Source organism: Wallemia mellicola, assembly GCF_000263375.1.
Source record: "Wallemia mellicola CBS 633.66 unplaced genomic scaffold WALSEscaffold_21, whole genome shotgun sequence".
NCBI lineage: Eukaryota > Fungi > Basidiomycota > Wallemiomycetes > Wallemiales > Wallemiaceae > Wallemia > Wallemia mellicola.
The window spans coordinates 27,788-39,595 of record NW_006531978.1 but is presented as its reverse complement, the minus strand read 5'-3'; the positions used below and the strand labels follow the sequence as shown (position 1 = coordinate 39,595).

At 40.2% G+C, this 11,808-nt stretch overlaps 8 protein-coding genes across 8 annotated transcripts; 4 read left to right on the top strand and 4 right to left on the bottom strand.

Annotated features, from left to right (window-relative positions):
* Positions 1–45: 45 nt before the first annotated feature.
* Positions 46–6,357, top strand: WALSEDRAFT_61170 (hypothetical protein). Its single transcript, XM_006959848.1, has 8 exons — positions 46–1,192; positions 1,245–1,373; positions 1,417–1,520; positions 1,568–1,640; positions 1,688–1,862; positions 1,907–3,910; positions 3,957–4,238; positions 4,285–6,357. The coding sequence occupies exons 6-8, from the start codon at positions 3,905–3,907 to the stop codon at positions 6,316–6,318; spliced, it is 2,322 nt and encodes a 773-aa protein (XP_006959910.1). The 5' UTR covers positions 46–1,192; positions 1,245–1,373; positions 1,417–1,520; positions 1,568–1,640; positions 1,688–1,862; positions 1,907–3,904; the 3' UTR covers positions 6,319–6,357.
* Positions 47–2,663, top strand: WALSEDRAFT_65771 (RabGAP/TBC; the record flags this gene model as incomplete). The annotated part of the gene is made up of 9 exons (XM_006959850.1): positions 47–1,192; positions 1,245–1,373; positions 1,417–1,520; positions 1,568–1,640; positions 1,688–1,862; positions 1,907–2,268; positions 2,315–2,413; positions 2,460–2,477; positions 2,526–2,663. 9 exons carry the CDS (start codon positions 47–49, stop codon positions 2,661–2,663), a joined length of 2,244 nt encoding a protein of 747 aa, XP_006959912.1.
* On the bottom strand, positions 2,765–3,082 carry WALSEDRAFT_21365 (hypothetical protein; the record flags this gene model as incomplete). Its single annotated transcript, XM_006959849.1, has 1 exon — positions 2,765–3,082. A coding segment is annotated over one exon (318 nt), but the record flags the coding sequence as incomplete, so codon positions are not given.
* A 10-nt stretch (positions 6,358–6,367) lies between the features above and the next one.
* Positions 6,368–7,376, bottom strand: WALSEDRAFT_48175 (hypothetical protein). The gene is made up of 2 exons (XM_006959847.1): positions 6,451–7,376; positions 6,368–6,402 (listed from the first exon to the last, which is right to left on the bottom strand). The coding sequence occupies exons 1-2, from the start codon at positions 7,361–7,363 to the stop codon at positions 6,377–6,379; spliced, it is 939 nt and encodes a 312-aa protein (XP_006959909.1). The 5' UTR covers positions 7,364–7,376; the 3' UTR covers positions 6,368–6,376.
* A 19-nt stretch (positions 7,377–7,395) lies between these two features.
* On the bottom strand, positions 7,396–8,931 carry WALSEDRAFT_70138 (hypothetical protein; the record flags this gene model as incomplete). The annotated part of the gene is made up of 5 exons (XM_006959845.1): positions 7,396–7,951; positions 7,996–8,311; positions 8,355–8,726; positions 8,770–8,779; positions 8,825–8,931. The coding sequence occupies 4 exons, from the start codon at positions 8,929–8,931 to the stop codon at positions 8,165–8,167; spliced, it is 636 nt and encodes a 211-aa protein (XP_006959907.1). The 3' UTR covers positions 7,396–7,951; positions 7,996–8,164.
* Positions 7,748–8,112, top strand: WALSEDRAFT_21415 (DUF1777-domain-containing protein; the record flags this gene model as incomplete). The annotated part of the gene is made up of 2 exons (XM_006959846.1): positions 7,748–7,951; positions 7,996–8,112. 2 exons carry the CDS (start codon positions 7,748–7,750, stop codon positions 8,110–8,112), a joined length of 321 nt encoding a protein of 106 aa, XP_006959908.1.
* Positions 8,932–9,000: 69 nt separating the features above from the next.
* WALSEDRAFT_33621 (ribosomal protein L13A) lies at positions 9,001–9,657 on the bottom strand. The gene is made up of 2 exons (XM_006959844.1): positions 9,598–9,657; positions 9,001–9,550 (listed from the first exon to the last, which is right to left on the bottom strand). The coding sequence occupies exons 1-2, from the start codon at positions 9,650–9,652 to the stop codon at positions 9,006–9,008; spliced, it is 600 nt and encodes a 199-aa protein (XP_006959906.1). The 5' UTR covers positions 9,653–9,657; the 3' UTR covers positions 9,001–9,005.
* A 190-nt stretch (positions 9,658–9,847) lies between these two features.
* On the top strand, positions 9,848–11,762 carry WALSEDRAFT_40479 (mitochondrial distribution and morphology protein family 31/32; the record flags this gene model as incomplete). The annotated part of the gene is made up of 2 exons (XM_006959843.1): positions 9,848–11,486; positions 11,539–11,762. 2 exons carry the CDS (start codon positions 9,848–9,850, stop codon positions 11,715–11,717), a joined length of 1,818 nt encoding a protein of 605 aa, XP_006959905.1. The 3' UTR covers positions 11,718–11,762.
* Between the last annotated feature and the right edge of the window lie 46 nt (positions 11,763–11,808).

Below are 11,808 nucleotides of genomic sequence, written 5' to 3'. Positions count from 1 at the left end.
AGATCAGAGGAGATCTCCGCTATATCGCATCTCTTGCGGAGCAACGATGACGAAGGAATGTAAATTGGTATATGCGAAATCTAAAGTCTACGTGCATACCGGTAAAGATACAATAGCGGGTTATCTTGCTTTAGTTGATCGCACCGGCGATCAGAAATACACCGAGAAGGAGAACCTCCTATTAAGTTGGCTGCCACAGTCAATTATACAGGAAATGAATGAGGAGGATAAATTCGTTATGGTAGAATCTACAAATAAGCCGACAACTTTGGTCAACCCACCGCCATCAGATAGTGACAGTTATGCTTTTAGTTTACCTGTCAAGGAAATCTATTCAATGCTCGTCTATCCACCTTCTATAACGCATTGGTATGGTACTATTACTATCAATTTGTTAGGTGGTGTCACACTACCTGCTTTACACTTCCACGACGACGAGAACAGTACAGCTTTGACCTCACCTCGACCATCACTAAGTGATAGTCTATACCCTCCCAGTCGACACATATCCAGCACTTGGGGTGGCCAGGAATTCCTCTTATGTTTGAAGCTATATGTTACCCTTCTCCGCTCGCAATTGGAGAACAGCTTGTTTTTAGTAGAACCAACTGAGATGGACGCACAAATACACTTACAACCCTTTCTCGACGAGAACGTTCTTGAGACATCAACACCATCATCATCAACACCGCCCAGACATGGCCGACGGACTTCAATTCTTCACTATGCACTTAATGCTCATAATAACCACATGACTAGGAATGCGACTCGTTTTAATAACCACCAACACTCTCGATCTGCTGATAATATGCGTCAATTATTTCCAGATAACGTCCTAGACGCTACGCCATCTGTTGATAATCTCACATCAGTTTATAGGAATACAATTAGATCTTTTGCAAATATCACTAACTCTGCTAAGCAGACAGCACATAGTATGCTTAGACATCCACTAGCAAAGCCAATTATACCCCATCTTCCAACTCCAGTACAAAGTCTTGCAGTCGCGAGTGGGAATACATCAATGAGTGGGAATACAGCTGGTGAATATGATAGTGCACGTATTTATCTCGCTAAATGGGCGAGAAGAGTAGCTGAAGAGGGTGACAAAAATCGGTTGAAAGAGAATGATGTCCTTCGGTCAGCTGATTTAGGGGTGTCTACTGAACTTGGTAAATTTGAATTGCTTGACGTGGGTGTTTCGCCTTATTACTAAGTATATTTTTTGCTAATAGTAAGATAAGAAATCACAGGAGAAAACAACTAGAGATCCAAGCAACCCTATTACACTTGAGGAATGGCAGACTTGGTTTGATGGTGATGGTAAACCTTCCATCACAGAATCTGAAATGCTTTTGAGTGTCTTTAGAAGGGTAGGTGGTGTATTATTCGATACGTTTTATCTAACTATTTCAGTCCATCGAAAGCTCAGCCAAGATACATATTTGGCCATTCATCCTGGGTGTTATTGAATGGAATACCACCGAGAAAGAGAGAATAGCAGCCTGGAACAGACTGGAGTGGGTAATACTTCTTACGAATGATGAACTACTCACATATTTACAAGTACCCAATACGCTCAACTCAAGGATACCTGGAAGAACAAAAGTGTATTTCACGATAAAAAGGTAGCTGAAGAAGTGGGTAAATTCTCTCTAATGAAATAAATTCTGATGACAAATTAAAGAGACATCGCATACGCGTAGACTGTCTTCGAACAGACAGAAATCTTCCGCTGTTTGCCAAGAGCGACACAGAACTGGATGAGATGGAGCTCGGTGTTGGTACACTTGACAGCTCGAGTGGTAGTGAGAGTGAACTCAGCGATGACAATGAAGGAACATCTCAAGCGGTGTCTAATGGTATGCTATAGCTTTTCATTTTAAACTTTCCTTACATTCTGTAGCCCACGTTAGAAGATTGCAGGGTATACTGCTTACTTACAATTTCTACGAGGAAGGCCTAGGATACGTGCAGGGAATGTCAGACCTTTGCGCTCCTCTATATGTTATCAGCGAAGCTAGCGGATCTTGGACATTCTGGTGCTTCGTTAGCGTTATGAATCGCACAAAGGAAAATTTCCTAGCTGACCAGAGTGGAATGTCAAGGAAATTGATCACACTTCAGGAATTAATCAAAGTCATGGATCCCGAACTCTATATTCACTTTGCAAAGAGTGATAACCTCAATATGTTCTTCTGTTTCAGGTGGATTTTAGTTAATTTTAAGAGGGAGTTTAATTTCAATGATATTCTCACATTGTGGGAGGTAAGTTAGCTTGTTAACCATGTTAGGTGACTAATTAAGGACAAAGGCTTTGTTTACTCGCCCTCATTCGCAGCATTTTGAGCTATTCATTGTTCTTGCTGTTCTCGAGTCTCATAGGGATATTATTTTGAAGTACTTGATGGAGGTGAGTGTCTTTATTTTTTTTATAGTTCATGTTGACACGTACCCAGTTCGATGAGATGCTCAAGGTGGGTTACTGATGTGTATACGTTACTCAATTCTAACCATTCTACTAGTATTGCAATGACTTAAGTGGTACGATTGACGTTCAGCAGACTCTAAATGCTGCTGAAGTATTATACGACAACTTTGTCAAACTCTATGAGAGATTGAAGGGTAAAAAGTTATCAGAAAACCTCTCTAGACTCATTTAACGATTTTCATGCTTCGAATTTATAGAGATGAATATGTACTAGTAATATAACAAAGAGAAAATAATTACAGTGTTGTGAAACATTCCAAGAGAAAAGCAAAATTAGAAATACACTCTCAACGCCAAAGAGGATTGAGATTCGATAGGACAGTATGGGCATTTAACTCTACCACCACCTTTACTCAGTTTAGACAAGCTTTCATTTGCAACTACGTGTCCGCAAGTGAGCATCATTGGTGGATTACTCTCGCTCGTTTGTTCTTTGCTAATTGGGCAAGTAAAGACAGAGTGGAATTTGTATTTGTCATCTAATGGGATTTCAACTGGTAGCTCATTTGATTGTGACCATTCTGTTCGTGTTTTTTGTATCAATTGATTGAATCTTGATAGAATTGGTAATGCACGACCACCGCCTACATCCAAACTAGCCTCAAGATGATCAATCTTCGGAACGTGACTAACTGTACACCAGTATTCTTCGAAAGTGGGCAAGAGTAACTTTTGATGTATATCGTCAGAGGCGAGATAAGCGTATGGTGAATTAGCGAGATCCCTGAATGCGAGACTTGCTAGTAAAGAACTAGCCTGTGATGAAAACTGCTTTGAGGATAAGTATGGCGATATGTGTTCTTTAAAATAGGTTAAACTCTCTATTGATGTGGCTTGTTGTAGAAATTTCGACCTGTGAAGGTAGAATAGGAGCGGCGAATTGAGAGCATCGAGGTTATCTCTATGAGAGTTTGCCCAGCTGATTGTATATTAAGAGAATGTAATTAAAAAGCAAACAACTCACTCTAATGCAGATTCCAAGTTGTTTGAACGTAAATCACTCAAAACGGCGTTCAAACTGAGTAATTTGTCTATATAAGCTTGATCGAATGATATATTATAAACGTCGCAATGCTCCTTAAATACATCAAACCAACCCAATCTTAATAAATAAGTTGCAATCGCCTTGTTGAGATTTACGTCATAATTAAATTGAATGCTATCCAATTTAGATTCAGATTGCGAGAAAGCTTTGTCCAATTTCTTTAGTATTTTATAATTATCTACCGTAGTTTTATTTATTTTATCTATATTATCTTTCGCTGCCGATGGCTTATTTTTATTAGACTTTAGATCTTCTAATGAATTTATGAGATTATCTAAATTATTTAAATTAGATTTTATTCTACTATTTATCGTAATATCAATCACGCTCTCCATAAATCGTTTAACTTGGACGTCGACTATCAAGTTATGGAGGTGAGTGAAATACTTTAAATAATATAAAGAGCTACAACTCTACTAGTCTGCTCAGTCTATTTCTAGCTTAATCGATAAAGGCGATAACCTCCAGGATGACAAGCTCGATAACTCACTCGATAACAGTCAGATAAACGATGAAATAAGAAAATCTAATAGTTCACTTGATATGCACGTCGTACCAGATCATACGCTTGATGGCGCTGCAGATAAGACTCCACAATTATCCTACAAACCTCATGAGGATAGCTTCCACTCCTCAGAAGAGAATCAACCAGTGGTGGAGGAGCAGACAGTGGAATACTCTAAACGTACATCCTCTAAAGAGGTGAGTTACTTTAGTTTACTTGTATTACCATCTAAATAGCCTCCAGCAATCAACCAGACCAACTAGTCTACTTATCAATGACTTAGAGGCAACTGCAGCTAGAGGATCTACAGAACCTCATGCACTCGTAATCGCATCTTTGAGAGCTCAAATTGATGAACTAAACAGCCAATTAAATAGTTTAAACACCAAATTAGTTAGAAACTTTGAGAAGTCTGATAATTTAGAGTATGAGATGGATTCTACGAAGCAAGAAATGTCCAGATTACACAATTATATTAAGCAATTAGAAAAAGAGAAGGCTTCTATCAAAGAAAGTCTCGATAACGGGACACTCGTTGAACGAGAGAACGTTATGCAGGAGCTCACGAGAATGGTTGATTCAATTGTGACAGAGACTCAAAAAGCAACAACTGCACGTCAAGATAAGGCTGCAATTGAGCAAGATCTCGATGATTTATCAGCCAACCTCTTCGGAGAAGCTAACAGAATGGTTGGTGTCGAGAGACTAATCAAGGCCCAAGAAATTGAACGGCGAAAAGTTGCAGAAGAGAGATTAGCAGAGGCAGAAGAAGCTGTACGATTGACCCAAAAACAGATGAATGAATGGGTAGAAAGAGCTGAAAGAGCTGAAAGAACTACCAACAATGATCCACTTATAAGTGAAGCAACTGCCACGACAATCGTAACAACAAAAATTATAGACAACAACATACCATTTTTAGAGTTTTTAAGTTATCTTACCACCCTTGCAAATCTCATTCCAGTGCGTCAGTCACAATCAAAAGATACACCACTTCCTGCCCTTGATCTCGGACACGCCTTCCTTCGTAGAGTCTTAGAGGAAGACATCGAACCAACCCTCAGACTGGATCTTAGTAGAGCTTTCGGATTATTGACTAGAGGAAAAGTACTTTCTGCAATCGTTGAAGGAAGTTTAGAATTAGAGCCTGCTGCAAAAAATGAATTCGGTCCTGGAACTGAATGTGCATTATCAGGTCGTTTACTTATACCAGAATCCACGAGTAATGGAATGAACAAAACAAATTCACAATCATCTTTGTTTGGATTTAGAAGTAACAGGTCTATTACTTCAATACCAACACCTCCAATAACGGTATCATGTGAAAATATTTTCGTTTTCCGTTTATCTAATGCACCAAACGCTACTAGATATCCAGTTGATCCGGTGTGGGCTTTACCTAGACTTAGAGCTACATGTGAATTTTGGAGATATATTCGTACACTTCAGCAATCTATTATTACCCTCAGTGGAGCGTTCAAACCACCAAATGATTGTCAGACTTTAAAGAATGTTGGTGAAAATGTAGTTAATACCACTACTGGTGAGGAGAAGCGTACGACTAGAACATTCTGGGGTAGCTTCGGTAGATCCTCATCACAACCTGCTTCTCCATCTCCACTTGCGAATCCACCAGTTTCGTTACCAGAACTTGACAAAGAGAAGAAGAATGAGAATGTTGAGGTTGACAAAGATGAGAAGAATGCCGATGATAATCCAGAAGACAACTCTAAAAAAGAACAAATTACGGTTGCTAAGGACGCGCCAAATGAGTCAAATGAGTCAAATGAAGGAATTTCACAGAATGAAGCGAATGGTGATGTTGATAAGAAGGAAGAAACTAATAGTGAAGTAACCAACAATGAAGTCAAAGATACACCAAATGAGACTATAATGTCCTCTCCACAACCACCACCAGCAAAACCAAAAAGAGGAAAGAAAGGAAGAGGTAGGAAAGGAACGGTGACAGGCGCACCTCCTGTAATACCAGCCGAAAAGCCATCAGAGGAGCCATCAATAAGTGAGAATCCAACTGAAGAGAATAAAGCAAATGAAGACAATAAAGAACCTGAAAAAGAGAACCCTGAAAGCAAAGAAACTGAAAGCAAAGGTGACGATAAGGCAGTAACGAATGACGAGAACGAAAACAAAAATGCTTTAGATCTCAAATTAAACACGCCAGCAGAGACATGGGAAATGACAAGATGGAGGCAAATATTGGAGCTGAAACACAACATGTTTTGGGCTAGAGTGAATGGAGATCCTTCAGCAATTTGATATCGTAAGAGAAAGAAAGAAGAAATTTGTATTGTATTTATTTTATAATGCTTTATGTTTAAAAGAAGAGTCTGAATGGGTAAACTGTGGTAGTATGAGTAAAAGAGATATAAGAAGATGAAAATAACCTACTTGGTTGCTTCATTCTGAAGATATAAACTAAAACACTAAAGGTTATCATCAAAATGAATGTCCAAAGGTAGACTGCGACTCTTTGTCTAGATGGATTATCTATTTTTGGTACTAAAGTTGATAAAACAACGATTGAAACTGCAAGTAAGGTATATATAGAGCTAATAATGATAGTTTCAACTCTATACTGGGTTGTAACACCATTAGCGAAGTATTGTGCACCTTGTTTCGTCATGACCATTTGAGGAGGTTTGCGTATTTGATTCCACATATAACCTGAAGTCATAACGACGATAGTTGTGAGAGTGACGGTTGCCCATGACCACTTGGAGAGAATGAAAGGTTTAGTGAGACTATTCCAGTATCTTTTTGCGAGTATCGTTACGATTGCCAACACAAATAGCAATTGTAAGGTCTTTGTGTGATCAATTGGTCTCTTGTAGGTGTAATTAAACTCTGAGTTCGCATTTATGAAGTCAACAATACGCTCAGCTAAGAAACCCTGTCTGTTGAAATCATATAAGACACTCTTGGATGTATGTGCTGGATGATAAAACAAACTTGGTGCAGTATTAAGTTGCATCCTTTGAAAAATAGATTGACCATCCATGAAATCAAGACTAGCGAATATGATGTTATCCTTATTTGAAGACTTCTTAGTATGTTTAGCGACAGAGCTAAACTCAGGTTGAAATTTATGACATGGTAGACATTTCATCCTTTCATCCATTGCTGTGAGCGTTACTGCGACGCTAAAATCCCTCTCTGGGTTGTTAATCAAGTCATCATAGCTTTTGTCATTTAGTTTTACTACGAAATCTGACTTCTTTGATAAATTATCATATTTTTCTAATAAAGATGATTTAGCTAATGCAGTTGATATAAATAATATTAAAATATTTAGTATTTTCATATTTATTGACGTGGATGTATCTCTTTAAGAGTGACAACCATGCTCGATTACGGTGAAGGTGACAATTACGAGAGAAGAGCTACAGACAAGAGATCTGATAGACCTGGATATCAGCCTAGAGATAGAAGTGATCATATAGATAGACGTAGAGATAGACGCAGCGATGACAGAGATAGAGATCGCTACAGGAGAGACGATAGAGATTACAGAAGGGATCCTAGAGATCGCAGGGAAGATCGCAGAGACTACAGAGACCACAGAGACCACAGAGACCACAGAGACCATAGAGACCACAGACGGAGAAGTAGATCTCCACCTCGTCAGAAAGATCACAAACTAGGCGGTATAGATCTCCGTGATGGCTCGGCTGCAGACAGGGAGCGTATGTTGAAGTATCTTCAATCAAAGGAGGCTGAGGAGGAGAGGAAGAGAGCTGAAGAAGAAGAGAGAGCAAAAGAAGAAGAAAAGAAGAAAGCCCACAACAAAGAAGAGATTGCATCACAAGAAGAGGAGCAAGAGGAGGATATTGATGAGGATAGCTTAGCTATGCAACAAATGATGGGATTCGGTGGCTTCGACACTACCAAGGTGGGTGATATCCTTATTGAAATACCCCAATTGACAACTCCAAGGGTAAAAAGGTAGTCGGTAATGAAGAAGGTGCTGCAAAGGTACACCAGCCGAGGACATACAGACAGTACATGAACCGAGTTGGTGGATTCAACAGGGCACTTGATAAAGCTAAGTGAAGACGAGTTAATAATATTGTTAGAAATAGCATACTGATACATAATTATTACTTTAGTGATTATTTATGACGTTGTCGTTGAAATATTCGACCAGGTGAGTCTTGAGCTTTGGGATGTTGGTATATATCTTGCCGTTATAGTGAGACTGAAGAGGGTCTTTGAGTAGCACCTCTTTAGCTTTAAGGGAGGACCTTAATTGCTGGTGCTCTTTAGCGCGTTTAGTGTTTATCGAATATGCTCACCTCCTTGGTACCGTTTTCAACGGCTTTGCATACGTCGTCGAAGTGTATGAAGAAGCCCTTACCAGGGTGGAAAGAATTGTAGTGCTTCTTGTTTTTCAAGCGATCAGAAATGAGGTCGTTTGACATGACATGCAGATGAATGCAATTCAGTGAAGGAACAGCGTGAAAGCCTTTGTTTATGTCCCAAGTTTTGCCATAATCGCGTAATTGCATATCATGAATAGATTCTTCAACTTGTGTTAATGTCCTATCAAGAGTATCTAGTACCTTGTTTATGATATCGTCATCGAAGTTGAGTAGATCATCTAAAGAGTTAGGATAGGAGGGGAGATCGCTTGATTTCCTCGGAAGGATAAGAAAGTGATACTTTGACTGTAAGGAAGTTAGGAAGTATTACAAAGTAAAAGAATCATACTTTTGGGAACCTAACTAGTTGTTAGTATTTACCTGACATAACTAACCAGACTGACTTGTCATATATCGTAATACACCGCTCATCATATAAAAGCAGATCGTTTTTAGATAAAGAAGTAGGGTTTTTATCTAAATAACTAGATAGAATATTTAAATAGGACATACTAACGAAAAAAGGATGAAGTGAATCAACACCAAGCGGTTTTCATGATGTAAAAAATTTTATAAGGGGTACATTTAGTAACCGAATTCAGCGAGCTTAGCGTTTTGTGGAGCATCCTTGAAAGCGTTTGCACGGAGCTTAGTAGCAGCAACCTTACGCTCGTGGTAAGCAGCACCCTTAGCCTTACGCTTAGCCTCGAGCTTGTCGACGACTTCGGCGTGAGCCCAACCGAACTCTGAGGAGAGACGCTTGAGGGTACAGAACTTACGGCCTGGCTTGAGACGCAAAACACGGAGAGCTTGTGGGACGACCATCTTCTTCTTGTTTTGGTAGAGTGGTGGGACACCCTCGAAAACCTTAAGACGTTGCATAGCAGCAGCACCTCTAGCGATCTTGTGTGGGATCATACCACGGACAGCCTTCAAGAAGATACGGGATGGAGCTCTGTGGTGGAATGGACCACCCTTGGATGGCTTGACCAAGTGACGAAGACGCATGAACTTCATGTACTCGAGCTTTCTTCTGAAGAAGGAGCCAGACAAGTTGAGCTCCTCACATCTGACGACGACGACACGGTTACCGTTGAGAAGGTTCTTTGCAACGACGCTAGCGAGTCTTCCTAGGGGAGGGTAAGAGGCGAAGGGTGCGAAATAGAGAGCAGCTAACCTAAAAGGTGTGATTTACCGTCGACAATCACAGGTGCTGCTGAGTAAGTTGACATTTTGCCTTCTTGGTGGTTCACAACAGAGTTTGTAATTTTGCTCGACTGAGGTGAATTTTGATAAAAAATATTTAAATTTAATCTTTATTTATTTATTTATTTTATACTTTATTACAAGTAGAAAAAATTATTTACTCTCCTATATTTTATTCTCTCTGCAGATTTGCTTATTTTTGTTGTTAGGAAGATTATTTAATGTACTATCTGAGTAGTTATATAGGGAGGAATATTTATAGACGCATACACCCCAACACACTCCCCAGCAGCAAACTGCTGGTCAGCCAAACATACAGATTACGTAGTCAGCCTCAGCTGCACACCCACTCTATCAAACATCAGTCGAAGCAGCCCAACGACAACAGGAAATACTCTCCCTTCTTCAGGTCGCTCATTAGGGACCTACCCCACCCGCATAGGCCGACGAAGGACGAACTACTCGCTCTCGCTAATGGCTTCTTCCAGCGATTACGTATTAGATGGAAATGGTGGACTATAAGGGGCTTTAGGAAGTTCAATGCCGACGATCTCAGTGCATTCATCAGCTGGCTCCTCCTCGGACATATTTTCTGGATTCTCGTCGGTACAACTACCTTCTTCTCTGCTATCTTCGCAACCGCAAATAGTTTACGATTGCAAAATTACATCGCAGGCGCTATATCGAACTATCTCACTCAAGCTACAGGTGTCACTGTTGCGTTCGAGAGCGCTATCCTCCCCAAATGGAAAGATTCACGCATTTCCTTCAAAAATGTGCACGTTTCAAGACATTCAGGCGGTGAAACTCTCCCACCAGTTCAACCCGACTCTTCTTCTGTTCGCCGGAAGATCATTTGGGACGATAACGCACACGACCACGACGAAGATAACGAATTGGCTTTACGAATAGCTCCACCCCCACCTCAAGAGACTTGGACCATGTTTGATTTAAATATAGACTCAGTTGACGTTGAACTATCTCTCTGGAGGTGGTTAGATGGTAAAGGTTTGGTGAAAGACGCTTCAATTAAGGGTATACGAGGTGTCCTCGACAGACGTGGTGTTAAATGGGATTATGATAACCCTCTGGAACCAAAAGATTTCAGACATGCACATCATCCAGGTGATTTCGAACTCGAATCATTTACAATTGAAGATCTACTAATTACAGTCTACCAACCAAGCGACTTTAGACCATACAACGTTAGTATATTTAAAGGTGAACTTGGCACATTGAGAAAACAGTGGCTATGTCATGATTTCCTTGCAGCTCACGCTATGACCGGTCAATTCGACAACTCACTCTTTAGTTTACACAAACCACAGTCAATTTCTCGAACCCACAACTACGATGTAGATAGAGTGTCGAGATTCAGGATTGATGGTGTTGCTGTAGACCATCTTCAAGCCGCGGCGGGTATGACAGGTCCAACAGCCTGGATCACGCATGGTAAAATGGATGCCGTTGTTGATATTACCTTCCCTTTTCAGCAAGACGAGGATCTCTTTAATGCTATAATGGAGGGTCTAAACAACCTTGGTGCAGTCGTGCAGGATGAAAATCGCAGAATACCTGGGCAAGCACAGCTAACGAAACCAGCTTTGACATCACCCGATCAGACGCAGCAACAGGATGAAATTTCATACAGTAAGGAGAGAGTCAAGGTTGACATCGATTTAAGGTTTAGAGATGTCAAAGCTAGTGTACCATATTATACAAGCGACTTGACCTACACCAATAACGCACTAGTGCGGCCAATCGTTGCTTTCATAAATGCCAACCGGACGTTGATACCAATACTCTCACATGTCGAAATGGCGATTGACGAGTTTGATGGAAGTTGGACGATTTGGGAAAGTAAGTGAAAGTATTTGCGACCAATAGTAATAGCTAATAGCGTCCCCTTCAGCTGGTCTAATGAGTGCAGTCAGTGAGCGTATTTATGACGCCCTCGCTCATCATGTCACATCAACCGAGGCTAACAACCAGAGGGTGAAGTATGTCACACTCTGGAGTCTCCAGCTATCAGCCAGAGGTGCCATACAAACCTTAAGGAATATCTTGGGACAATCGCGAGCATTGTTGTAGTATTAATTGATGTATCTTACGAACTAACGAAAAAAGAGAGGAAAAAAGACTTAATAGTTTAATTTAAATATTTGAATAATAGATACTTATA

What these genes read in the sequence shown, in the direction of transcription:
- WALSEDRAFT_48175 (XM_006959847.1), bottom strand. Translation starts at nt 7,363, where the DNA reads ATGAAAATACTAAATATTTTAATATTATTTATATCAACTGCATTAGCT. An exon ending in CTTCAGAATGAAGCAACCAA is followed by an intron (nt 6,403 to 6,450) that starts GTAGGTTATTTT and finishes ATACTACCACAG; the next exon opens with TTTACCCATTCAGACTCTTC.
- WALSEDRAFT_33621 (XM_006959844.1), bottom strand. Translation starts at nt 9,652, where the DNA reads ATGTCAACTTACTCAGCAGCACCTGTGATTGTCGACGGTAAATCACAC. An exon ending in CGGTAAATCACACCTTTTAG is followed by an intron (nt 9,551 to 9,597) that starts GTTAGCTGCTCT and finishes ACCCTCCCCTAG; the next exon opens with GAAGACTCGCTAGCGTCGTT.
- WALSEDRAFT_61170 (XM_006959848.1), top strand. An exon ending in AACGTACATCCTCTAAAGAG is followed by an intron (nt 4,239 to 4,284) that starts GTGAGTTACTTT and finishes AATAGCCTCCAG; the next exon opens with CAATCAACCAGACCAACTAG.